The sequence below is a fragment of the Camelus ferus genome, chromosome 23 (assembly GCF_009834535.1).
Source record: "Camelus ferus isolate YT-003-E chromosome 23, BCGSAC_Cfer_1.0, whole genome shotgun sequence".
Taxonomy (NCBI): domain Eukaryota; kingdom Metazoa; phylum Chordata; class Mammalia; order Artiodactyla; family Camelidae; genus Camelus; species Camelus ferus.
In genome coordinates this window covers 25,138,999-25,166,195 of record NC_045718.1, presented here as the reverse complement: position 1 = coordinate 25,166,195, position 27,197 = coordinate 25,138,999, and the positions used below count along the sequence as shown (strand labels likewise).

Here is a 27,197-nt window from a genome sequence, read left to right as displayed (position 1 = left end):
CAGGGCGTGGTGTTGGTAAGCCCTGGAAACATCAAGGCTTCCTGACCTCTCCTGGGCGAAGGATTATACACAGCTTATTATACGATTTAAGCTTTCTGGAGGCCATTAAAAAAACAAAAAGCTTCCGGCATTCTCTGGCAAACACCAAGGAAAGCAAAGGAAATCACTTGGCTGACGCTGACGCTAAGTCAGCAGCACCCCCAAAAGTACGAATTCCTGTGAGAACTGGCCGTAACTCCATGGCCTCCCAAACCTGGTGGTGACTTAAAAGATAATCTTATGGAGGCTCAACAGTTGGTTACCCACTGAACAGGAAAAATGGCTACAACAAGGTTAAAGTTTGATTCTAAAAAGCACCTATGGTTCAGTCCCAACGGCTGGCCTGTCCTCCTGGAGTGCCTCCAAGAACAAATCTTGAATTACACACATATATTAAGTAACTCATTGGAATACTGATAAAAACCATTTCTTGGGGAAAGCAATACTATTGCAAGAACGTATCAAAGAGGTCAAATCTGTCCTAAATATAACCCAGGAAAACCTATTCGTACATCTCTGGGGCATCTTCCTCTCCTCTGGGGACCCACTGAGATTCGGCAAATGGACTTTGTCCAGTTGTCTCCCTCTCAAGGGTACAGTATGTTCTGGTAACGATTTGCATGTTTTCCCGCTGGGTCGAAGCATTTCCTTGTCCCAGAGCTACAGCCACAGCAGTTAGTCAAGTGAATTGGAAAAAAATAAGCCAACTTGGGGAATTTCCCTCTAAACTATGTAGCGATGGAGATTCCTACTTTACAGGACAGATTTTATGCTGTGTCTGTGACTTATGCAACATTTTCACTGCGCTCACCATCCCCAGTCCTCTGGATCAGTGGAATGTGCCAATGGAATAATTAAAACTCAGCTGGCAAAATCAGTTAAATCATTTAAGCTGCCTTGGCCCAAGCACTGCCTTTGGTTTTGCTTAATGTCCCATCTACTCCCTCAGGAAAAAAATAGACTGCCACCACTTGAAACTGTTACTGGCAGACCCATGTGACTCGATGAAGGGAAATATGAACCTGCTGTGGTGAAAGGAGATGCAAGGATTAAGTAAAGCCCTTGAAACTAATATAAAGCTCCTAGAGCAGTCTCTTCATAGCTCACCCCTGGGAGACAAAGACCTACCACCTGACCTCCAACCTGGCAACTATGTTTATTGGAAACACCTTCACCAGTATGCCCCCCACCTTCGTTGGAGGCGACCTTACCAGGCACTGTTAACTAACCCTCGTGCCACCAGACTTAAGGGCATTGACGCGTAGATTCATGCTTCTTATCTAAAGACAGCAGCAGCTCCTGCCTGGACTTCACAACCGTCTGGAGACTTGAAATTAAAATTAACCAGACAAAGGCCAGGATAATGAAGGCGATGACAGCTGCCATGGACAGCTTTCCCAAGATTTGGGACCAGGCCTGAATAATCTTGCTTTTTACTTATCTTTTCCCCCATATCAATGCTTTTGATTCAAAAGTTTTTCTCCTATGGGCACAATCATATGCTAATTCAAAAAAAATGAACCCAATTGTTGCATTTGCGGACAACTGCCCTTGTCACTTCTGGGTTAACTTGGTGGATATCTCCTCTCCAAAGATCCAACTGGCAGCTTTAAGAAATTTCATTTCAGAGGAAAGAAATGTCAGTACTACTCTAGAAAACAGGTATCACTAATTGGAACTCAATGGATGGCCCATCAACCAAACGTTAAGTTACTCTGGACATCAGTATTAGTTTTCTGTCGATGCTACCTAGGCCCAGTCTCAGGAAAGAACTAGAGCAACACCAAAGAATGTCACCTCTTGTCTATTCTGAGGGGTTAGGGGCATGTACCATTCCTCTATTATGGGACGGATTATACGGTTAACACAGGACTCTGGACATCTAAGTACCAAACCCCCTTTATGTTGGGAACAGCTCACCATACAAGAATGAACTTACCTGATAATACCCAACATCTAGGATGGGCACCATGTGATTCTTGTTCTGCAACTATCACTTTAAAAGGTTGTCATTGGTTGGGAATTGATTGAGTACTTTCTGGGTGGCCTCAAATGGAATCCACAGGCTTTGTGAAGTAACCTCTGGCCTTGGCTTCCTCTCAGGTGGAGAGGACATTGTACCTTAGGGTTTCCTTGGATTCAAGAGCATATTTGCACAATCCTCAACATGGCCCCTGCAAATTACCCCTTGACAAAAGCATGATGGGTTAGGTCAGTCTTTCACCAGTATGATCACTTGGCAGGTATTTTTATTCCCTCGCTGGGACCTGAAGACATCATAACTCTTATAGAAGCATAACAAAATTTATCCAACAAGTGCTAAATGACACCCAACAAGCTATAAATCATTTACATTCTGAATTATCTTCAATGAGAAAGGCAGTCTCACAAAATTGGAGGGCTTTTGACATCATTACAGCTCTCAGGGTGGTACCTGTGCTACAATACAAAGTGAATGCTGTATTTTTACACCAGGTGAGTCATCTAATGTCACTCACTTAAGTTATTTTTAAAAAGCAAATAAATGCTATGAATAACCCCATACCCAGTTTTGGAGAAATATTAAAAGGTTGGTTTAGCTCAGGTAAAAGTTGTCTAAAATCATAGCCTAGGACATCGCTATTGATCCTTGCCATATTTATTACTTTCTGTATATTTTGTAAGTTTTTAATGCTCTGTATCTCTTGCTGCTATACTATGATGCCCTCCACAGGAGAAATGATAGCTTGATGTCTGGAGATGACTGACCACTCCTCTATGAGTCCCCCTAGTGCAAATCCGTGAACTTCTCGTATTTTCACTCTGTAGATGGTGCCTTGTTGCTCAAACGTGGCCATAAATCTCTAAAAGTATACTTCGCACACAACCACCTGTTTCCCTCCTTATGGGACATGACTTTCTGGGAATGAGTCTTGCCAGCACTGAGGAAGTCCATGCTGATGCCAGATGACCAAATGGTTGATCACCAATGCTTTCCAAAGAAAGATCTCAATCAAAAGGATGGAACGTGAAAGGAAAATCACAATGGAGTCTGTGCTGCTAAGGGTGCTCTCTAAAATGCAGCCAGGAGGCCACTGAAGAAGTGGGACTTACACACATCTCATTCCGGATGGAGTCTGAACTTTCCGACACTTATTGTCTTCATATAGGCATCCAGAACACCTGCGGTTGTGTTCCAGAAACTGGAGATACTTATCAGGCCCTTAACCTAAATAGCTCACGCCAGCTCATCTCTTAAGTGCAAATATTTCCCTTTTGAGTCAAAGCTAATCATAAATTTTGCAAGACAACTTTAGCAACCTTGTGGCTTTTGTCTTTATAAGCCCCTGACTTTCTCTTCCCTGGAACACTCTCACTTTTACCTGAATCTGTGTCTCCCATATTGCAATTCTTAACACCCCAAATAAATGCCTGTGCCCTTTGCATCCTTGATACTGATTATAGTTCAGCAGCTCTCCCGCTCCACCGCCCCCAATCACCTGTCTCAACCAAGTCCTCTAATTCTTCTCTCCTTATAGGATGTTCTGGAAAATTTCCATGTCCTTGCTCCTCGTGGCTGCACTGGGGAAGCTGGAGGAAATTCAAGGGGCCCGGCCGGCAGGAGCCATCCCGTCGCCTCGCAAGGATAGAGGCACCAACAACTCGCAGAATTGGCAGCACATCAGGGAGGTGCTTTCCTCCAGCCAGGAGGCGCTGGTGGTGACAGAGCGCAGGTACCTGCGGAGGGACTGGTGCAAGACGCAGCGGCTGAGGCAGACAGTGCGCGAGGAAGGCTGCCACAGCCGCACGGTGCTCAACCACTTCTGCTATGGCCAGTGCAACTCCTTCTACATCCCGCGGCCGGGGGGCGAGGGCGAGGGCTCGGGCTCCTTCCAGTCCTGCGCCTTCTGCCGGCCCCAGCGCGCCGCGGCCCTGCTCGTGGAGCTCCAGTGCCCCAGCCGTGACCCGCCCGTCCGCCTGCGAAAGATTCAGAAGGTGAAGCAGTGCCGGTGCATGTCTGTGAACCTGGGCGCGGACGAGTCGTGAGCTCGGGCAGGATTCACAGCGCGCCTGCGTCCCCGTCCATCCCCGTTCCCACGCGCCCCGAGTCCCCCGTGACAGGCATGTGTCCCGTGCCCAAGGCGTCCTCGTCACAGCCCAGCAGCCTGCGGAGCCTTGCGGCTGTGCCCCTGACCCACCTGGGCGCTGCACCTCCGGAGCCAGGCTGTGAGGCGCTCAAGAAGGTGCTGGAAAACCCCCGTCGTCGGCAAGAACCTTCCGGGAGACGCAGTCGGTCCAGCGTCGCTGTTCCACAGAATGAGGAAGCGGATCTCTCCCTGCTCTGGCCCGATGGAGTCAAGGGCACTTCGTCAGTCCTCTCCGGGGCTGCTCACTGGCCTCACTGAGAGCGTCCCCTCCGGTGAGCCCAGGCTTCCCTCTGAGGCTGGGGTGTACGTCTGGCCAAAGCCCATGGACAGGGAGGTCCTCCTGACAAACTCGATACCAAGGAGATGACTTGAGCCCCTTGGATCATGAAGCGGAACTCCCTGGGGACCTGTTCACAGCAGCCACCACCGCCTCCTTCTCCTTACTCCCACTCAGTTTGTGGACTGAAGATGAATTTGGGTGTGCACGCTTTTACTGCTGCAGTTACAACATTATCACGCACAAAGGTCTCCATGTGGACACTGGTTTTTATAGTGACCTACATCGTAATAGGTTGTTAAAAAATATTATAGACCTACCCATGTATTGTTCCAAGTGTTTTGATTCTGGCTTTCAGCTCCACTCTAAGGACCAGAGTTGGTGATGATCTGCCCAGAGGTGTTTTGCTCAGAAATAATGATTCTTAGATTTGGCGGGGGGATGGGAGGAGTAATGATTTTACATTGAATAATAATTTTCACTGAAAGTACTAAAGCATTGCCACACAACGTAGGAATTGGGTTGGGATGGATGGGTGTAGGGAAGGGGATTCACTGGGAAGCTCAAAAACCCTTTAATTTTTAATGTGCTGATGTGGAGTGAGAAGGTATACTGTTTCACTGCCATGACACCAAGCAAAAAAAAATATTCTTGTTAGAGAAGTAACTAAAAATATGAGGAGTTGGGTCACTTTGTGGCATAGGAGGAAATAAAAGGTATCAAATATTTCACATATGATATAGAAATAGAAATCTGAATTATCATACAGAAAACAACTAGCTTCGTTTTCAAGGAATGGACTTTGAAAAGGATGAGCAAACATTTGGTCACCTCTCGTTTTTACAATGAATTGTTAAGGTTTTCGTGTATGGTCTCTTGATATAAGGAAACTAACATAATTCGTTTTCCTGCAAAATTATGCTTCCTTTGAGTCCCTTTGCTAAATTCTCCCACAAAGTCTTCCGTGGGAGTAATGTTCATGGAATCTGTTCCATGTGAACGAGATGCCATTGGTGGGAATCAGCATATTCTGAAAAACTCTCACTGGTACTTCCCAGCCCTGAATGTCAAGTGCTGCTGCCAAGGGAACTCAGAAAGGCCCCCTTCCAGGTATTTGAGTCCCCCTACCAGCTGCTCTGGGAACTGAGGCTCCCTGACATGAGACAGTGACATGTTCACCTGAAGAGCAAGCATTTGGAGGGGAGGACGTGTTGGTAAATTCATTTCCTGCCCCTGCAATGCAGGTTTCATTTCTGTCACTCCTGTGACTCCAGGAGACCTGAACAGAACATGCTGCTGTAAAGGGGGTCTTGGCTTCAGAAATGGTATAGACAGCCCTAAATCAGGGGGTGGAAATCAACAGAAATCCTTGAGAGCTGGAACCCTGGGCTGGAGAGAGTGGAGAGGGTGTCAAAATTCAGACTGAACTTTTTTTTACAGTTAGTGGAAAACCTCAAGTCAGACTCAGTGGCAAACATGCGGCAGAAAAGCTGAGATGGGTGGGGGGCCACGTGATTGTGATGGAAGCCGGTGGAAGGGGGTGGGAGGAGAGTGAGAGGAATCTCCAGCCGACTACAGAGCCAACCCCTGTCATTTTATTAACACAGAAGCCAAGCAGAAGTAAGCTGTGAACTTACAGAATGCAAGCATGAGCACACTCTCTTTGAACCCAGCTATGGGTACAGCAATGGGAGCAACATGATATGCTGCAGGTGATGTGAGGCTCCTTCCAGGGTTCTTGTATATACAAAGTTTACCCTATATGGGCTCAAATTGTATTTAAGTGTATTTGTTGTTGTTTATAAATGAAAAAAAAAGCTATAAGAATAATGTAATTATTTTATAGGGATACTATTAAATTATAGAAAAAATAAAGATACTCTAGGATTATACACGATCCTGGTGTGATATGCCATAAAAATGGAATTCTGAACTTATTGCAGTGGGCACTGAAGGAGCACTGTGCATTTAGGGTGCTTTCGCCCAGCCATGATGAGCTCAACCCCCAGCCTATGTCATACAATCTCCTCTGGGGTTTGGCATCTTCAAAGAGAATCTGAATCAGGCATCCAAGGAGCAGAGGTGGTGGGGAAGGCTCTCAGTGCTGGTCTTGGGGAGTTTCCACGTCTGTTACAGATCCCTCAGCAGCTGAAGACAGGATTCTTAACCTAGTCTCACTGTGCTATCTGAATAACAAAAGCTGAATGAAGAAGTCCTGAGAAACTGCTGCGAAAAGACATCTGTTATAAATCTCATCTTCCATTTAGCAGCCAGTGCATCACACTTGTCTCTTCAACAAGCCAGAACTTGTCCTGAGTTTTGTCCATTTTCACATCCACTTGTCCATTTTTACATTCACATTTCACAAGTTTCAACATTTAAATGCTTCTTAGTTTCACGGTGTCTCCATTTTTCTAATTGACTTATCTGCCATTCAAGAATCACACTTACCAATAAAAAATAAATTCTTTAATAAGATTTCATGTGGTTGATTGGCTGTATGGATTTCAAAGGAATTCAGTTTAACTTCATAATAAATAATTAACCTTAGTTTGTTAAGTGGGACAGTATACTGCACTCAAATGAGAATAAGATGTTCCAGTTCACTTGTTTCTGAAGTTGGCTGGTTGGTTTTTAAGTTATAAAGTCAATGAAAATTAATTTTTGCTATTGAGTGAACAACTTGGAATGTTTGTATTCCTAGAAAGCTTATTTGATGATTGACCCATCACCGCTGGTTATTAATGTCTGCATGGGAGGTAACCAGTTAGACCACATCATAAATAATACAATTAAAACCCGCTGAGCATCAGATTGTCTTCTGAATCCTCCTTAAACCCCACCCTTGCCACCCTCTTCACTCAATCTACTGCCACTATATCTCAGGCACAGCAGGCAGCTCATGCCCTTTACTAAAGAGAAATATGGGAAAACCACGCAATTTTTGTTGTTGTTTGTATCCATCGGTGTTTTGGGGGCTACTGGCTTCTCTACTACTCAATCTGGGATACATCGGATGGGGTGGAGGAAAGCCAAAGAACTCACTGCCATATAATTCCCTGAATCCTGAGGTTTCTAGCACCTTTCAGGGCTTTATTATGTTTGTTTGAGATATATAATGTCCGGAATTTTTAGTCGGGGTGGGGGGGATAGTGAGGACATGTTTATTCCATTTTGGAATCAAAAGTCATCTGAACCTTTTTAAGGTTTATCACCTACTCTCTAAGCCTTATGGTATGTGAACCTTAGACTGCGGTGCATAAATTAAGACCCTCAGCATCCTTGTCCGGTAAATCTCATCTGGTCCTATGACATGATGTCAATCATATGGTGGATCAATGCTATTTTACACAATGTCCATAAAATCCAGGTCCCTTCAGATTATATTTTGACAAAGCATATAAGAACTTAGATTTGAGGACAAGACCATACACATAAGCTGTTTTTCATGGCATGGGAGTTTTAACTGCATTTGGTTCTCCTTCCTCAAAGGTAGGACAAAAACCACATTTGCTAGATCAAGAGCTGGAACGTGCTTTACTCTGCTGTGACCAAGAAACCACACTGAGCACAGCATCTGCAGCTGGGACAACCGCCCTGTCTCTTGGACTACGTGCCTGCTGTGGTCCATTTGATTTGGGGAATGGCCAGGTGAAATGGGGTTACTACAATATATTAAAGTCCTTCAGAATTTCATTAATTTTCTCCATTTCCTCTGGAGTTCAGCATTGTTTCTGATTTACTCTTTTCACTAGGGTAGGGAGCTTCAGAAGTCTGCACTAGCCCTTCTCCACTAAAACAGCTCTTACTCAAGCAGTTAAAGGTTCAATGTGAGGGTTGTTCAAACTACCAAGGGTGTCCCTTTCAATTATGCATTTGGAGATGAGGGAAAGGACCACCAGGTTGGTCCATGGACCAGTGGACTCTCTGAGAGTCAGACCTTGGCTGGAACTCAGGTGGACCTTATACACCTCCACTTTAATAGGGAGCTGTGATGGTTCACTGGGTCTTCAACTATTAATGTAAATTCAGAGCCAATGTTCAATAATCCTGAAAAGTTCTGAGTATTCCTCTTTTCTCCAAAGCACGTTATATAAATAAGCAGTCCCAAGTTTTCTGGTGAAGGGCTATGGGAATAGCACATTAATACACCTGCCTTGGCGTTGAGGGTCCTCGCTCATAAGGAATCAGCCTCTCTTTCAGCCAGGGAGTTCTAGGTCTGATCTGGAAACTGAGCAAGGAATTGTGATCTCTGCTGAGACACTGTGCTCTGCCTCTGAACATCCATTGCTGACTTCTTTTGACTGCTTAAATTAATACTCTTGTTGGCAGTGCATCTTTCTTGCCTCCAGGAACACCATGTTCTCTTAACCATCTCCAAGTAGGGGCTTAGTGGATGACACTCCAGTCCTACTTCTCTTTGCAACAATTACGCCCACTTCACTTCTGAAAGCTAAGCACTGCCACATGGCTTATATTATTTTGAGATCTTGCTATTCTCAGGTCAATCAGGAGGTCTAGTTTCATAAAACCATCTTCTCCTCCTGATTTCCCTGAGCCACAGAGAACAGGCATGGCTGAGCTTCTTAGTACTGCCGCTGCCCCTGTCACAAGCAAGGCATCATCGCTTGCTTTGATAAACAAAGGCCTTCCTGGGACCATCATTGGCTGGTGGCCTTTTGAGCATTATGTAGCAAGCCAACTTCAGCATGCTCACTTCTCTGAGCTTGTGCATCCTTTTCTCTACCACCCACCATGGAAATTCCTGCACTTCTATGTCATTAAGTATGGATCATAGCTTTTGTGATCCTCCAAGAATCATGCTAGTACCTTATTATCACCACCCCTGGGGTATTTGCCACAATGTTAAATCCTGAATCAGGAGAAAGTGCTCCCATGGTCACATCCAACTAAGTGTTCCGCCGCCCCTCCTTGATCCAGCACCCTCAGAACATAATCTCATGCTCACTTTCTTGGCTTCTACAGCGACTTCACTCTCCTTCCTTAGCCAACCCAGCACATCCCCAGTAGAAGCGGGGGCCTAACAACAGGGCTATCAGGTTCAGGGGAATTGAAGAGTTTGCGATTCTCAACTGCATCTACTGAGATATTCCCACTCCAATTTTAGGGGTTCCACTCCTTCCTTACTAGGACCTTAACTTTGGTACAGAAGGCTTGCTGGGGCTAAGAATCCAAACTTCCCTGAAACAGCACTGCTTCTGCAATTGAGTCTGCCTGACTGCAGGAGACTAAGGCTTAGTTAGAGGATGCCAGAGACCCTATGGCTTCCATATTCTGACAGAATTGGTGATCAATCACCCTAAGTCTTTTTTTAATCTCTTCAACAAATCAATGCCACTTGGAAGTTGGTACCCAATTCCAAAGTCATTTATAGTCTTGCTGTCCGTCATAACTCTTAAGCACCAAAGATACTGGACCAGGAGCTCCCCGCAACAGCATGCCATCTCAGCTTATCCCTGGGGAGAATTTTAACAGTGCACCGCTACAGTATGCCAGGGGCGATCCTTGGCAACAGGCCATCCTTGGCAACTGGCCAGCGAGTGATCCATCTTCAAATCCTGCCTTAGAGTACACTTCCTTGGACCACTCCTGGAACTGCCTACCTTAGACTGGTTTCCCAAACTCTGAGACAAAGATTTGTGTGCAGAAGGAAGTGAAGAAAGTGGGACTGCATAGCAAAAAAAAAAAGCAATCTGGTTATACTCATTGGAACCTATGGGAGTTCTAGAGCTGGGATAGTATGCTGGAGTTGTCCTAAACAGAAGCAAGGGGAAAAGGCCTTTGCATCCCACTGGCTTCTGGTCATCCTCAGGAGGGAGCTTGCATTTGCTTCCACTAAGGGCATAGCATAGTGAGGGATCCAGCTGCGAGTCATCAGCAGCTGATCTTATCAGTGGGGCCAGGGGGTGGGTGAGATGGGTGCATCAGCCCTGAATTGCGTATCTGGGTGGAACGCCATAACATTCAACTTAGAATGTGTGTTGGGAGCAGAGGGAGTGGAGCTGGGAAGAGGGAGGAGGCAGAGAGTAAAGAATATGGGTGACCTTAAAAGAGAGACAAAGGAATGTGAAATAAAATTCATATTTTATGGCAAGACAAGAAAAATGTAAACAAAATATTTTTTCTCTACGCTTTGGCCTCTCCTTTCCCCTTACCTGTGCACCGCGTATATGCACTATGCGTCCACCAAACCTCCCCGTCAGCTGAAGCACCTGACCAACTGTAAAGAGCAGCATTCTCCTCACACCAAGAAGACAGCTCCTTAAAAGGTAAGAGTCCTTTTTGATCTTGTAAGGGATCACAATGACCCATGGCTTTGTGCGTGCAGATCTGGATTTTGTAAACTGCCAATAATATGTCATTTAATGCACAGCCCTCGGTCTCAAAATACCTATATAACTGTGCTTTGATTTCTAATGGGTGGAGGAGTTCTTGGAGCTTTCTGAACTGCTATTCCCGGGTTATAATCCTCAATTTTGCTTGAATAAAATTGTCCATTTCTTTCTTAGGTCAATTGATTAATTTTTGCCCTTGATTTTATAGAAATAGAAAATCACTGACAAGTTTGACTGAGGATTATTCTACTCATAATATGCAAGATGATTGGGGGGAACAGAATTCAGGTCCAGGTAGGCCAGCTCAACAGTTCTTGTAAGAATTTAGACTGCAGATCAGGGCCAGATCAGGCAACAGAATTAGGTCTGAAAGGAAGAGATGAAAATGTGAAATATTTGCAAAATTTGGTGACTAAAGAGGGGTATGTCAGTGTGAAAGGAGCCCACAATACAAGGGAGGAGCTGGTCTTAGAAGGTGGTGATGTGGGCTCTTACAGTTGTTGGGTCTGCAGAGATAGTGAAGTAATCTAAATAAAACTATCCTATTTGAGTGAGAAGCTAGACCTGGAATTTGAGTGAGAAGCTAGACCTGGAGAAACTGGTAGGAAGCAAAAAAATCATGACTAAATCCATGAACATAGGTGAGACTTCTAAAAGAGAGAGACAGAGTGAGGGACTAGAGGACAAAGTAAACTTAGAAATTACAAGAGGAAATAAGTGACATTCCTCAGGCAATGTCTGCCTGTGGCCTCATATAAAACGTGGGGCCTTATTATCTATCCTTCATTTCACTGACACCCTCCCCCGTTGTCCTACACAGGGCTTCTAACACTTCCCTTGTCCCATGCAACCCTCTGCTCTTCCTGATGAAGAATTGATGGCACGAACCTCACCCCCAACTCCAGTTTCTGAAGGAAAGGAGAGTGTGTTTAGTAAACTAGGTACACATAAAGTCTTCCCAACCACCACTGCCATCCCTAAAATTCTTCCGCCAGTCTTCATCTAAGACTGTAGCCATTTAAAAGGATGCAAATGCTATCATGGGTTGGGATACCAAATTACAAATTGGGTGTCTAATCAAGGCTGGAAACTTTAAATTTTATGTTTGAAAGTTTAACAAAGAGGCTTGAATGTTATTCAAACATTTACATTTGTAGTTTCTTGATTATTGGGGGGGAGGTTGGTGGCGGTGTATATATTTTTAAATTTTTGTTTTATTTGAGGAGCCAAAGACTATACAACTTGTGTTACCATAGGCACCACATGTCTGTTTTTCCATGCGCTAGATGGCATTTTGTTGATGGGGTCTATTTCTGGATGTATCCCAGAATTCTGTAAGCTAAATATTAAATTCTTGATTCTCTTTGCTTGAAGACAGAAATGAGCTCGCTAATTTAAGGATATGCTGACAAGTTACAGACAACATTTACAACATGAAATATATGAACACGAAAGTAACAAGTTCTGTGGGGCTCAACTTAGATTAACTGAATTCTACTACAGTATGTCTTACTGTAACATGGTTTGAGTGTATTGCCAGTTTCTGATTCCAAAAGCCTAAAACCAACAGAAAAATCTCATTGTTGATTAGCCTATGCGGTGTGGGTTGGTCCCATGATCCACTGCATGGATTAGAAAGTAATGTTAATCTCTGGAAAATTTTTTGATCTCTGGAAATCTAACTTTAAATGATAGATTGTAGATGTAAATTAGAACAATTTACATAAAGTCAATGAGGGCAGTGTGAAGTCACTCCAAGACTGAGGGGAAAGGGGGTTTTGCATAAGAATTATCAAAATGGGCCATTGTGAAATTTTAAAAAAAACCAATGTTATTGTAACAATTAGACCACCACAGAAAGAAATGTGTCCAGTGGCTTACAGACCACCCTGACTTTTCTTTTTTCATTCCTGAAACAGACAAACAGTGTTGGCTTCCCAGCCTTTCAAATTCTCACAGTGGTCTAGTGTGAGAATTTATTGGTCTTCCTTGGGGAGGATAACTGATAGAGTTGCTATAGTAACAGGCAAGTATCATAAACCACCCAAAGCATATTGTCTTCTTGATTCAACATAATTGACCACATAGGTGTCATTTGATACTTGAAATGAGATATATTCCAAAAAGTTAGTTGTAAAATATTTCTATAGTGACATATTATTCAAAATTGTACAAAATCCAAAAGAACCAAGGGAAATACTCAAGAAAAAAAAATCTTTCTCTCCCTTAACCCATAGCCCATTAATTTCCTTCCTCCAGAAGCAACTAACAATAGCAGTTTCTTGTGACTGCTTCCAGAGATATGCTATGTATGTTAATTTCTGGATTCAATAATCACGTTGCTCACATTTTCACACAAAGAGGAGTGCAGTGTGCACATGCTTTGCTTCTTGGCTTTATTCATGCAAAAAAAAGACAAAGATACAAGGTTTTACATCAGTTTTTCCCCTTAAAAATATTGTACATCTTCTATACATTTAATATATATTGGGCCAGTCCCTCTTTTCACTGCTTTTTCCCCAAAATCTCCTTAACTGTTCTTATTTGTTTATTTTTATGTGTAAACTCTTAAGTCAGCTTCTATAATTCTCAGCTCTCCCCCCCAAAATTTTAAAACCTATTCTGTTGGTATTTTTTATCTGGGTTGCATTACATTTATAGATTCATTTAGGGAGTACTGACATTGTTAGTCATATACCTTTCTATATTTTTGTGTCTCTCAATTGTTTTCATATAGAGCTTACACAATTTTTATTGTTTATTCAAGCTATTTGTCATTTTTTGTTGCTATTTTAAGTGAGAATTTTTCCCAATTATATCTTCTGACTGGGCATTGTTGGCATACATGAAAGTTTTTCATTTCTGTATACAGCGAGCCCTCAATATCTGTGGGTTTTGCATCATAAATATTTGAAAACAATTTCAGAATGGAAGGAAGGGGATCAAGATGGTGAGTAGAAAGACCTGGAGCTCACCATCTCCCACAGCCACACCAAAATTACAGCTACATATAGAACTGTCTCTGAGAATGCTCTGAAGACTAGCAGAACACCTCTTCTACAGTCAAGGATATAAAGCCAAAACTACATTGTGAAAGGTAGGAGAGAAGAGATACAATTTAGTCAGGACCCACACTCTTGGCGGGTGACCCAAAAGCAGACCGAGATATCAAAAATTCGAAGACTCTCCCTAAGGTGCAAGGGGTTTGAGCCCCACATTGGGCACCCCATCCCTGAGGATTAGCACCAGGAAGATAAGCACCTTGACCGGCTTTGAAAACCAGTGGGGCTTATGTCCAGGAGAGCTAGGGGGCTTTAGAAAACTAAGGCTTCATTCTTAAAAGGGCAAACACAAAAATTTACTCATTCTAAGTCCCAGTGCAGAGGCAGCTGATTGAAAAGCACCTGATGTTCTACCTAACCTGCCAAGCTCTGGCTCCAGCTAAAGCCCCACCTACCAAGGCAGTGGCCCACAGCATGCCCTGGCAGGAAGCCCTGGCCCATGCCCACTTCAGCTCCTACTGTCCCACCAAAGCCACCAGGCATACATGTCTGCACAGAAATACTCCTACACATGAACACGATGTCAAGATCAGGAGAAGCAACTGTTTCACACAATTCATAGAGGCAAACACATAAAATCAAACAAAGTGAGAATATAGAGGAATATGTTCCAAATGAAAGAAGATAAGATCCTAGGGAAAAAAACTAGTAAAATAGATAAATAATTTACCTGATAAAAAGTCCAAAGTAACAGTCATAAAAATGCTCACCAAACTTGGGGAGAGGGGAGGAAATAGATAGAGAAACACAGTGAGAACATCAGCAAAAAAATAGAAAATATAAAAAAAGAACAATAAGAACTGAAGAATCTAATAACTGAAATAAAATATACAGTAAAGAGAATCAACAGTAGACTAAGTGATACAGAAGAATGCATAAGTGACTTGGAAAACAGGATAGTGGAAATCACCCAATAAGAACAGCAAAAAAGAAAAAAAAATCTTTCTAAAAAAGGATAGTAAACATAACAGGTTATATCTAGAGAAAACTCTAACTCAAAAAGATACATGTACCCCAATGTTCATAGCAGCACTATTTACAATAGCCAAGACATGGAAGCAACTTAAATGTCCATCAGCAGATGAATGGATAAGGAAATATGGTATGTATATATATTGACTATTACTCAGTCAGAAAACAAAAATGAAATAATGCAATTTGCAGCCTAGGACAGGCCTAGAGATTATCATATTGAGTGCAATAGGTCAGACAGAGAAAGACAAACATCATATGATATCACTTATATGTGGAATCTAAAAAAATGATACAGATGAACTTATTTACAAACCAGAAATAGACTCACAGACATAGAAAACAAACCATGGTTACCAAAGGGATGAGGGAAATGATAAATTAGGAGTTTAGGATTATCAGATACACACTACTGAATATAAAATAGACAAATAAGGGTCTACTGTATAGTACAGAAAACTATATTCAATATCTTGTAATAACCTATAATGGAAAAGAATTTGAAAAAGAATATGTGTGTGTGTGTGTGTGTGTGTGTGTGTGTGTATGACTGAACTACTTGGCTGTACATCTGAAATTAACACAACATTGTAAATCAATTATACTTCAATTTTTTTTAAAAAAAAGGATAATTTAGGGGAACTCTGAGACAACATCAAGTGTAAAAACATCTACATTATAGGAGTCCCAGAAAGAGAAGAGAGAGAGGAGCAGAAAGCAAATTTGATGAGCTAATGGCTGAATATTTTCCCAAACTGGGGAAGGAAACAGATATATAGGTCCAGAAAGCACAGAGAGTCTGAAACAGATGAACTCAAAGAGATGAAAATCAACACATGCCATAATGAAAATGATAACTTAAAGAGAGAACTTAAAGGTATCAAAAGAAAAGGAAAGAGTCACATACAAAGGAACCCCCGTAAGTCTGCCAGCTGATTTTTCACAGAAACTTTGCAGGCCATAAGGGAGTGGCATGACACACATAAAACGCTGAAAGAAAAAAAAAACTATAACTAAGGATGCTCTACTCAGCAATTTATTCAGAATCAAAGGAGTGATGAAAAGTTTCCCAGGCAAGCAAAAAACTAAAAGAATTCATCACCATCAAAACAGCCTTGGAAGAAATGATAAAGGACCACCTGAGTGAAATGTAAAAGGCCAGAACAAGAAATAAGAAAATACAAGAAGGAAAAAGATTCACTGGTAAAGGCAAATATATAGTAAATGCAGTGAATCAACCACTTAAAAAAGCTAGTATCAAGGTTAAAAAGCTAAAGTCATAAAGTCAACTATAACTGTAATAATTAGTTAAGGGATACACAAAAAGAAGCAAAATATGATGCCAAAATCATAAACCATGGGCGGAAGTAAAACATGTAGAGCTTTCAGATGTGTTCAAAATTAATGACTATCTGCTTAAAACATATATAGTTTAAGCAGAAGAACCATAAGCCAAAAACCTACAAGAGATACACACTCACACACACACACATACACAGAGAAAGGAACCTAAAGAAAATCCTAAAACCACAAGGGAAGAAACTAAAAGAAGAAAAGAACAGAGAAGAACAATAAAAAACAACCAGCAACAAGTAACAAAAAGTTAACTATATAAGTACATACCTACTGGATCACTTTAAATATAAACAGACCAAATATTCCAATCAAAAGACATAGGGTAGCTGAGTGGATTAGAAAAAAAAAAACAAGACCCATCTATACACTGCCTACAAGAGACTCACATGAGCTCTAACAATACACACAGACTGAAAATGAGAAATATTCCATGGAAATTGAAATGAAATGAAAGCTGTAGTGGCAATACTTATATTAGACAAAATAGACTTTAAAACAAAGACTATTACAAAAGACAAAGAAGGGTATTACATAATAACGAAAGGGTTATTCCAAGAGGATATCCATTCATAAACATATATGCAACTAACATAGGAGCATCTAAATATATAAAGCAAATATTATCAGGCATAAATGGTGAAATTAACAGTAAAATAATAATAGTGGGGGACTTTAACACCATACTTAAGTTAATGGATAGATCACCCAAACAAAAATAATAAGGAAACACTGGCATTGAATGACATATTAGATCAGATGGGTTTAATATATATCTATAGAACTTTCCATCCAACATCATCAAAATACACACTGTTTTTAAGTAAGCATGGAACATTTTCCAAGATAAATCATGGGCTGGGCTACAAAATAAGTCTCAATAGATTAAAAAGATTTAAATCATACCAAGCATCTTTTCTGATGACAATTTTATAAAACTAGGAATCAACTACAAGAAGAAAACTGGAAAAAATGCAAACATGCAGGGACTAAACAATATGCTACTAAAACACCAGTGGATCAATGAAGAAATCAAAGAGGATATATTTTTTTTAAATACCTAGAGATGAATGAAAATAGAAACACAACTTTCCAAAATCTATAGGATGGTGCAAAAGCAGTTCTCGAGGAAAGTTCATAGTGATATAGGCCTACGTCAAAAAAGCAGACCCTTCATCTTGCTCCTGACTTTAATGGGGACACTTCTAATGTTCCCATGATGCTCCAGGTCAACTTTGTTTTAAGGTATTTGATCATTTAAGGACATATTTATATTATTCAGAATTTTTTCACCAAAAAAATGATATTGAATGAGTTAAATGACTTTTAGTTGTTAGTGAAAGTCATGTAATTTTTCTCCACATATGAATATTATTTTAAATATATACATATTATAATATACAAGGTCATACAGATACCATCACCTGGCATTCCAGGAATAACCCTACTTGTCCATTGTCCTGGTGTTTGCTAATATTTTGCTTGAAATTTTTGCAGTGCCTTGCATAAATGAGTTAGTCTACAATAATCTCTTCTGAATAATTTTTGTTGGTTTGGTAGCAGTGTTCTGCTCACTGGCTGTTTGCAGGTGGTGTATGTTAGAGAGAGTATAGTGCTGTATTTTAGGCTAGCAAGTGATTTATTATGAAGTAGGGTAGAGAGAATGATTTAATCTAGCATTTACTACTCCGATTCAGAATCTCTTCTTATCCTTGTTTTATCGATAGATGTCTTCCTGCAAATCTGACTTATCTGTTTGATTGCTCTTTTAGGCCTCCTCCTTGTTTTAAAATATATATATATATATACACATGGAAGTTTCTAAAACAATTTTGTGTACCAAGGTTCACTACTGCAAACAGGATTTTGAGATAGCACCAAAGGGCAAGACCTCATTTTGGAGGAGTAGATTTTGCTGGCTTTTTCTGAGATATACCTCTATGAGCATTCTGTCTGTGCCACCTCTCATACCCCCCACATTTGGAAGATCTTCGTATATTTTGTGGTTTGGACTTTCAATACCTCTAATTCTCTGGGGGGGTTTTTTGTTGTTGTTTTTTTTTTTTTTGGAGGGAGGTAATTAGGTTTATTTAATTCCTTTTTTTTGCTAGGCATGCGCTCTATCACTGAGCTATACCCTCCCAGCTCCCGGTTAATTTATTTTTTTATCATTGTGATTTTCCTTGGAAATTAAAAATGGAGTAATTTTGGAAAAACTAAAAAGGCGGTGACTTATCCTAATAAAAGCCTTTAAATGTAGTTCTTGAAGCCTATTTCCTGAAAGAAATAAATTATAAATATATTTCCCGAACCTTGTGGCAAAAGATCTAATGATAAAATCCATCTCCTATACAGTTGAATGCATCTTTAAACAATAGAATGAAACAAATAATCCAGTACAGCAGCTCTAAGATTGATGTTATAGTTTATATTAAAGCATGATGAATGAAAGTAAATCCTTTTGGACATAAAATACCTGCTAAGTTGACGTTACAAGTAACTCCAGAAAAGGATGACAATTTAGAAGACGCTCTATTGTTACCACTTTTACTACCTTCTACCCAAGCCATAAATTGCCTTTAATCCTCCCTCCAAACATTTGAAGACAAAAACATTTTCTTTACAACAAACAAGGATTGCAGAGTTCCCATCTTCCTTTGAAATAACTACGAGTAAATCTAAGTTGAAACATTTGGACAGGGAATTAAGGAAATTTTTTTTATTCTAGCACTTAGCCAAAATCCAGTAGATCCCCTCTTAAATTTACTTGGAGCCCTTAAAAGCATTTTGTGACTTAAAACAAAAAAAAAAAATGTACTTCACAAGTATTTAGATCACCAAAGCATCTTAATTTTCTCACCAGTCTTTTTTATTTTGTTACCAAAACACATTTTCAGAAGGATCATAGGAAGCTGAATCTAATACAAGCATATTTAATTTTACACAAAAACAAATTCAGCCATCCCTTACGGCAGAGATGACGAAAATTGAAGAGAAAGTGCGTCAAGGAGCCCTCACAGATCTCTTAGCTCATCCATTCATTTGACAGTCAGTTATAGATGTCAGGCCCTCGGCTCGGCTAGATTCTATAAGGACAATTAAACTCAATGTTTAAAAGGCAAGATACACACATAAACAAGTAAATTGCAGTGGTGCCTTGAGCACAACCACCTAGCTCTGCAAAGGTCCAGCTGTGTCCCAGAGGAGGTGCCTGGGGTTGACGGGTAAGGATTATGAAAATCCTGGAGCAGGCTGACAGCTGGGCTTTGTTTCAAAGAGAAATATTAACTTTTCCTGGAAGGGGAAATGAGGCTCAGAGTGAGACGAAAAGAGTGCTACATACAGAATAACCTGTGCAGCAGTGGGGCGAGGGGCAAGGAGCATCACTGTGAGCTTAAAGACCCATAATAAACACTTCTCTCTTCCGCTGCCACAGGACCCCCACTACTGAGGCCAAAGCTCAAACCGGCTTCCTGGTTTATGCTTCAGTTTCTTACGTACATGACTGGGGTGAGTGGTCAGTCAGTGCACCCTAAGCACCTCAAGATATGCAACAAAAAGTGTTCTGGGGAGCCAGAACCCTGAGCGCCAGAATCCTGAGCAGTTGCTCTTCAAATTTAGGAGCAGAAAAATCATGGAGAATTAGTCGAAATGCAATTCTCCAGGCCCACTCTTCTCTATTCTGGTTTAGTCCCTCTGGGATGCATTTATAAGGAGAATCAGATATAGGTGGCCTGTGGGCAACACTCTGAGAAACAGCAGCCTGGAACACAGCTGTTCTCCCTGAAGCCCGAATGGGCAGCCACACCGAGCCCCTAGACAGCCACACATCCTCACCCCTCTCTACCTGATGGTGTAAACCCCGGGGTCACAACCCCAAGCCACAAAAACGTGCTCACTTCAGCACTCCGTGACCCCCACCTCTCCTAAGCCCCCTAACAAATACTGTTTCTTCCAAAGGCCAATTTTATTTCAACAAAACTCTGAGAACAAGACATTTTTTCCACACTTAAGGTAGGAAATAAAATGTGTCCCTGGAGGTGAGGTATGCTGCCAGAGTTGGCAGAAATCAGAAAAATAATGAGGGAAGCAAGACTGGAGAGCCAGGATGGAGTGAGCATCTTCCTACTGGGGCCTCCGACTGAGCCACCGGAGAAGAGCTCACCAGCCCCAGGTTCGGGCCTATTAAGTAACTACTTGCGCGCATTCCAACCTCTTCCCTTCCTGCCCTGCCTTTCATTCAACAAAGCCTAAAATTTTTTAACCGAGTAAGAAAGAAGATGCTCATTTCATAACTAGACTCACAGGCTTTACGTGAAAAGGCACAGAAGTGATAACATTTCAAATAATAAACATAATGACTAACCTGTCCTGTTTGGAAAGGAGGGGGCAGTGGAAAGAGGGAAAAGACTTCATTTATAAAGAGAGAAAGCCGTCACCCTGAGGGAGGAGGAAGCCATTGCTTGGCTGAAGGATACAGTCCTTGGCCTGCACTTGAGTTTCACCTCCAGTTAGGATGGGGTCTGTGGATGGTCTGCTGAGACACACAGCTCTCCTGCATGATTCATGAAGATGCATTCTTTGCAATGTGGCTGCATTCACACAAAGGGGATTGCCAGGGCATTTGTTAATCAAGATTTCACCATATTAGAGAACCAAAAAGGGAAGCAAAATTTTTCAGATGACAATACTGGTAGGCTCACTCTAAGAGCTGCAACTTCTAATCACCAATCTAGATAACTGAAAGAAAATATGAACAAAAGCAAATCATATGATAATGAGAATTCTTCACTCATCACTTTTCAGTGATTTAGGAAAAATGACAAAACAGAAAACAGAGACTAGAAAACAGGATTATGTAGCATTTACTATTAGACAGAAGAGAAGGATACTAAACAGTGTATAATGGTTATGAAATATGTTTATGTTAAATGTTGCTGTAATATCTTTTATTGTCTATGAAACTTCAGATACAATATGCTGAATAGTATTTCAAAAGTATGCCCTATGCCTTGAATGGAGGATCAAAAGTAATTAAAGAATATGATTTTTTTTATTTTATTTATTTATTTATTTATTTAGTGTGTAGGAGGAGGTAATTAGGTTTACTTAGTTTTTTGGGGTTTTTTTTAGTGGAGGTATCAGGGATTGAACCCCCTAAGCTAAGCACACACTCTACCATCGAGCTATATCCTCCTCCCCATACCTTATCTTTTAAGGGAGAATTTAATTATGGGAAGTAACCAAAAGACAGATGGAATCAGTTTTGCTAAAAAGAGTAGGTGACCAATCTGAGACAAACAATTTTTGTCATAAGCAAAGCTTCATTTCGATGATGGTCAGATAGAGTTCGATGAATGAATGAGTGCTTCCCAGAAAACGGAAACTTGCTTCCTTCAAGGGTCGATCTTTGTATAACCAATTTTGAGTAAAACCTTTTTAAAAAAAATTAAACTTTCTCTTTCCTAAATAAATGGAACAATTCAACTTGAACTTGATATGACAATTGTCATCACACATCAGTGATCCAGGCCACCTCAAGGCCCCTCAGGTGCGCACAGCAGCTTGCCCACACGCTGACTCAACACTGTACTTTGCTGGACTTCGCTCACATTTTGTCCACTGTCTAAGTCTTCTATTTGCTCCTATGGTAGCAGGTTGTGATCACTTCTCCTGGTGCTGGCTTGCCTGCCTTAAGTAGATCCTCTACCTTCTTGTAATAATTTCTATCTTCTCTAGAGGGGAAACCAGAGAAGCAAGGTGATAAAAATGAACCTTAAATTAGAGCAATAAGACTCTGAGTTCAATTACAGCTAAAAGAATAGAGCTCCTAGACTTGGAAGCAGTAATTTCAGCTAAGGGTTTACAATTGTAAGATACTACAACCGAGTCCTATTTCCCTACCCAACCTGCTTATTCAGCAGCCTGTCCTTAAAGGTGGAGAGTAATTCTGAAATGAATGTAAAACCAGAAATTCAAGCTTATCCAGTTAAAGAAGTGTGACACCATTCACTGATAACGACAGATTTTTTAATGCTACACAGAACCACCTACAAGATAAGGAGTGAAGCAATTTGTGAGGAAAATGACTATGAGATTGTCCCTCAGTTGAAATTGTTTTCCAGGTCCTGGGCAAAAATGACCAGAGGAAAACAAAACATCTTTAAGTATTAAAGCTTAAGCTTAAATTTACTTTAAAAAATTCTTATATTAAATTTATCTTCTAAAAAATAAAACTGTAACTGTAACCTAAAAAATAGCTAAATAAGTTTCAATACATCTATATGGAATTTTTTATTCCTTACATGCAGAATTTTTTGTTGTAACAGTTTCATTTGATTTTAAGATATTAAGTTTAGAGGTTACTAAGCATAAAAAATATGAGTCCAAGAGAATGAGAATATCTTTAAGGTTTATATTACAGAGAAAACAGAGGTATAGTGATAGAATGAAAAATATTTTCATCATAGAATAGTGTTGTAACTAGTTTAAATTCTAAATATTATTTTGGATATTTTTCAAAACAAAAGTTTCTCAAAATTTGTCTCTAATATAACTGGGCACATATATACTAAAGGTTATTCTAAACAGAGAGTGACTTCTTCTTTCTCTCCTAATAAAGACGTTTTTTGCTCTGCACTTTTGCTCACAAGCCCCAGACCCATTTATTGTCAGGCAAACATATACAAAAAGTTCAATGTGATTAAGTTTAAAGACTGTGAGTCGAATAAGGGAGATACACTCTGGCGCAGACACAAGGAAAAGAAACCAGATGTCCCTGTAGCCTGTAGGCAGAGTCATTTTCATCTACTTTCTAGAGCAAACATCAAGCTGGCTACGATCTTATCAAGAAAACAAATATGCTCTTTTTTTTTTTTTTTTTTTGACTCACAGACATAGATATGGTCTTCAATCAAATGAGAAAGGGAGCCATTTTTCTGCCACTAAACATTAGTAATTTGATCTAAATAAGTATCTGTGGCAGATGGATTCATTTCCTGCTGGCTCCAACCCTGCTTGCTGGGAGCAGCCTGATTTGTTACTGGAGTCTATGGCCTAGGAGAGATTTCAGAGCAGGCTGGCACTGTGATGTCGCAGATCTCTCTCTCCCTCCCTCCCTCTCTCTCTCTCTCTCTCTCTGGCTCTCTCTCTCTCTCTCTCTGTCTCTCTCTCTCTCTCTCTCTCTGTCTCTTCTCTCTCTCTGTCTCTCTCTCTTTCTCTCTCTCTCTCTCTCTCACACACACACACACAGAGGGAGCCAGGAGTAAAGGGGAGGGAGACTCTAGACAAAGGCTAGTTAGGAACTGGGGTGCAAGCTTCAGAGTTGTGGATCTCTCTCCAGGCAAAGACAGAAGTTAGGATTAGACACTTTGTGGTTAAAGTTAAATTAAAGGTGATTTCGGGGAGTTTGTTCCTTCCTTGTCTCCTCTTCATTGTAACCTCAGTGATTTAAAACACACAAAAATAACAAAACCCCTGAGAATATAATGGAAACGATCAACCAAATGTTACTTATTATTACCTCAAGTACAAAGAAGTTAACTTTCCTCCAGCACACATTTCTGAGTTTGAGCTGAATTTCTGAACTTCATCACTGACAATCTCCGACGTTTTCAGGAAGAACACAGCACTTGCGCCTCCAGTGGTTCTGGAGAGCAATTAGACTGAGCACAGACTAGCTCCCCACTCAAGGAAACCAAGCTTTAAAAAGCTCTTTGGTTGCTTGACGCCACAGGAATGGGCCTCAGGGATAGGCATTAAGAGATGACGGAGACTTGCCACACAGTCCAGGGGCCTGGCCTCAGCGTCCTGGGGCTGCAGGACCAGCACCAGTACCTTCACACCTCATGTTCCACTCACTTCACAGGGGTGTATTCAAGGATGCATTCATTTACAAGCAACCTAATTTCTCCTCAGTCTCTGCAGTGTTCCCTGGGCTCCAACCATACAGAACCACTTCCACTGCTATGGGAGGTTTTTGCTAAACCTGTCCCTTCGGGACTAGCCATGCTCATTTTCTCTTACTCCCGTAGGTCTTCAGGTCAAGCTCAAAATTAGCTTCCTAGAGAAAGTATATCTGATCTTCTAGGTAGGTTATTTATGTAATCCTCCATGCTTTCACATAATTGTATTCAGATTTTTATTTTAAAGAAGACTATGGCTATTCATATATCTGTCTTTTTGCCTTGTTAACTACTAAGTTCCCTGAGATTGGGGATCATTCATTTTTACATTTCCATAGATAATAATAAAGCTCCCACAGGTAAGTATTCACCAAATGTTTGAACAATAACTGACTCAGGGAATGAACAATGATGAACAGAGCAGTTAAAATTAAGCTAAAAAAAATCAGAGGGATAAACTTTGGCAAATAACTAGGGCTTTGATCTAAATTTCTTGTTTTTGCCTCTTTATTCTGGTAGACTCTTCAGCAATGGGTCTGAGCATCTAATTCATATTTTGAATAAACTATGCAGTTTTATTTTACTTGACCTTTGAGCTTATTTACTGTTATAATTCCACTCATAAGTAACAAAAAGTGTACATAAAATTTAAAGTTATGGAATAGTTTAGGTATCATATTCACTTTCTTCCGTCTTACAGACTAATTTTGTACAACTCTATATTCTATATTCACTATATGAATCATTTGGAGCCTGTACGGATTCAACTGAAACTGTGTAAACCAGTCTCACTAATTCTTGTTAACTAGTAGGTCAACGGAAAAGATACCTGACATAGGAGTGAAATATCTTCATTTTAATAAAGCATTAAAGAATCTCTATTGGGATGTCAGCATAGATAGAGAAATGATGGCGAGGTGAGAGGATACTTAGATGAATTTACGATGATAAATACGCTCAAAGAAGATAACAGAGTGACTTTATGCATAGCTGTGTTCCTGTTTTAAAGAGCATCACACTGAGGAGGATCAAAGCACAGTCTGCTGGTAAACTTTACATAAAAGACTGTTTTAATCTGAGAAAGGAGAAAACTGTCCTAGCTATCACAGATGTCCAAAACATGACTGAGCTGCTTTTTTATTTAAAGGAAATTAACATTTGCAGTGAGCTCGTGGTGTGCCAGACACAGCGGGTACTTCATATGCACCAGCTCGTTCAGCCATCTGGCAACCAAGCATGAGAGATGCCATCATGCTATTTTAGGAGAGCCCTTGGATTCAGAGAGGTTCTGGAGGTCCCACAATAGAAGAATAAAGAAGAAAACCCAGATCTGGCCGAATTCAGAGATTCTGCATTCTATTCACATCACTCCTCTCCTACAGAAAAAGATACAAATTCTTGGGCTTAGTACTAGCTATTAGTAATGTAAAAATGGTGCTCCTGTAGTGGGAGGAAATTGGGATATATGGGCTTCAATTCATTTCCCAGGTTCAATATCCTTTTCCCTTTAGAGAGCTTCCACAAAATAAGCACCTTAAAAGACACTATGATATAAGCTCCTTTAAGGCAGGGAATGGAATGTCTTTCCCCTCCACATCCCATGCTCAGCACCGTGCATGGCTCATCACAACAGCAGCTCACGCTTAGTGAGAGGCACTCGGCTAAGAGGATTCACAGATATTATCTCCTTTAAATCTTGAAGTAACACCATGAGGTGGATATTTTTGTTACCCCACTTTTGCAATGAGGAAAACAAAACTTAAAAATGTCAAATCATTTGCTCAGGGCCACACATCAATCTGTGGCGGACCTGTAGTTCAAATCTGGACAAACACAAACAACTGATCACTACAAATCTGGTTTTAACCACTGCACTGTGCTGCTTCCACAATGCAAAAGCATGGGGAAAAAAGACACATAACTTCCAAAATATTTCTCTTTCTATGTTTAATATTTACATATTCATTTATATTTATATATTTACATTTATTATGCTAATTTTTATTATATTTATTTTTGTTTCTGTTAATTTAGAAGTATTTGATTCTAAAAGACTAAATCTTCTAAAACTCTAAACATATAAAATGTGGCAGTTTAAAATGGTCTTCAGAAAAAGAAACTATTTTTAAAAATGGGTGCATATGTTTTAGCAGATACTGGGAAGAAGTACCATAATTGGACTAACTTCGAACTCAAGTCAAAGAAAAATAGTAATGGAAACACAGTGGGCTACCATGTTTATGTTTGAAAAAGGAAAGCATGTAAGATCATCCAGAGAAAAGAAAATCACCACATTTTCTTGATTCTAATTTCTAGGAGGAATTCTTGGTGTGGTTCTCTAAATAAGGATATGAATTGTACTCAGTACAAATCTAAAAATACAGAAGATAAAGAAATCTTTCCAAAGGCCATATTTTTTTACCCAAATCCTCAATATAAACTGAGACTAAATTTTAAGTTTTAATTCAGCGAAGGCATTTCTGAGGAGAGGGAAGTGAGCATGCCCTTGGAGTACGTATATCCCACTGATTCTGGTGATCTAACCTGATACTCTGAAAAATCTAGGACCGTTAGTATATTTCCTCTATCATCTCAAATTGCAATGCTCTCAACTCGATAGGAGCCAGTGGATGGTTAGAGTTTTGGAAAGTGCTGGAAACGCCAAAATTCTGTGCTTCTGAAGAAGGAAGATGCATTTATTTTAGAGACTAGATGAGTAAGCAGCAAGGTTCACATTCCATTGTGGAGATAAAGAGACTGAATTACACTCTGTCAAACCAAGAGTATCATTTTTTAATGTTCTTCCAGAAGGAATTTAACATTGTATCAGAAAAAGTTAAGAAATCTGGAAGATGCTGTTTAGAACTTTTTGAAATGCTTAAATGATAAGTTTTTAATAGTCACTGAAAATAGGAGTATTTGTATTCTTATACACGTTAGTTTTTTTAAGCTTCTGACCACATAGTTTTCATCACTAATTTAAAATCTCTGATTTAGAAAAATCAGGGTTTTTTCATGGCTCTTGTAGTAGAAACTATTTAAATTCTATATGAGATGTGTATTTACATAGGATTTACAAACGTAGTTAGCCAAAATGCCCTTTATCT

At 40.4% G+C, this 27,197-nt stretch overlaps 1 protein-coding gene across 3 annotated transcripts in view; it reads left to right on the top strand.

The window, feature by feature from the left end:
- The window catches only part of GREM2 (gremlin 2, DAN family BMP antagonist), a 91,353-nt gene extending 84,098 nt beyond the window's left edge, over positions 1-7,255 (top strand). For all 3 annotated transcript variants that reach the window (XM_032466492.1, XM_032466494.1, XM_032466493.1), the window contains one exon: positions 3,558-7,255. In XM_032466492.1, the coding sequence (XP_032322383.1) occupies positions 3,559-4,065 (507 nt within the window). In that variant the 5' untranslated portion in view covers position 3,558 and the 3' untranslated portion in view covers positions 4,066-7,255. The remainder of the gene's footprint in view (positions 1-3,557) is intronic.
- Positions 7,256-27,197: the final 19,942 nt, after the last annotated feature.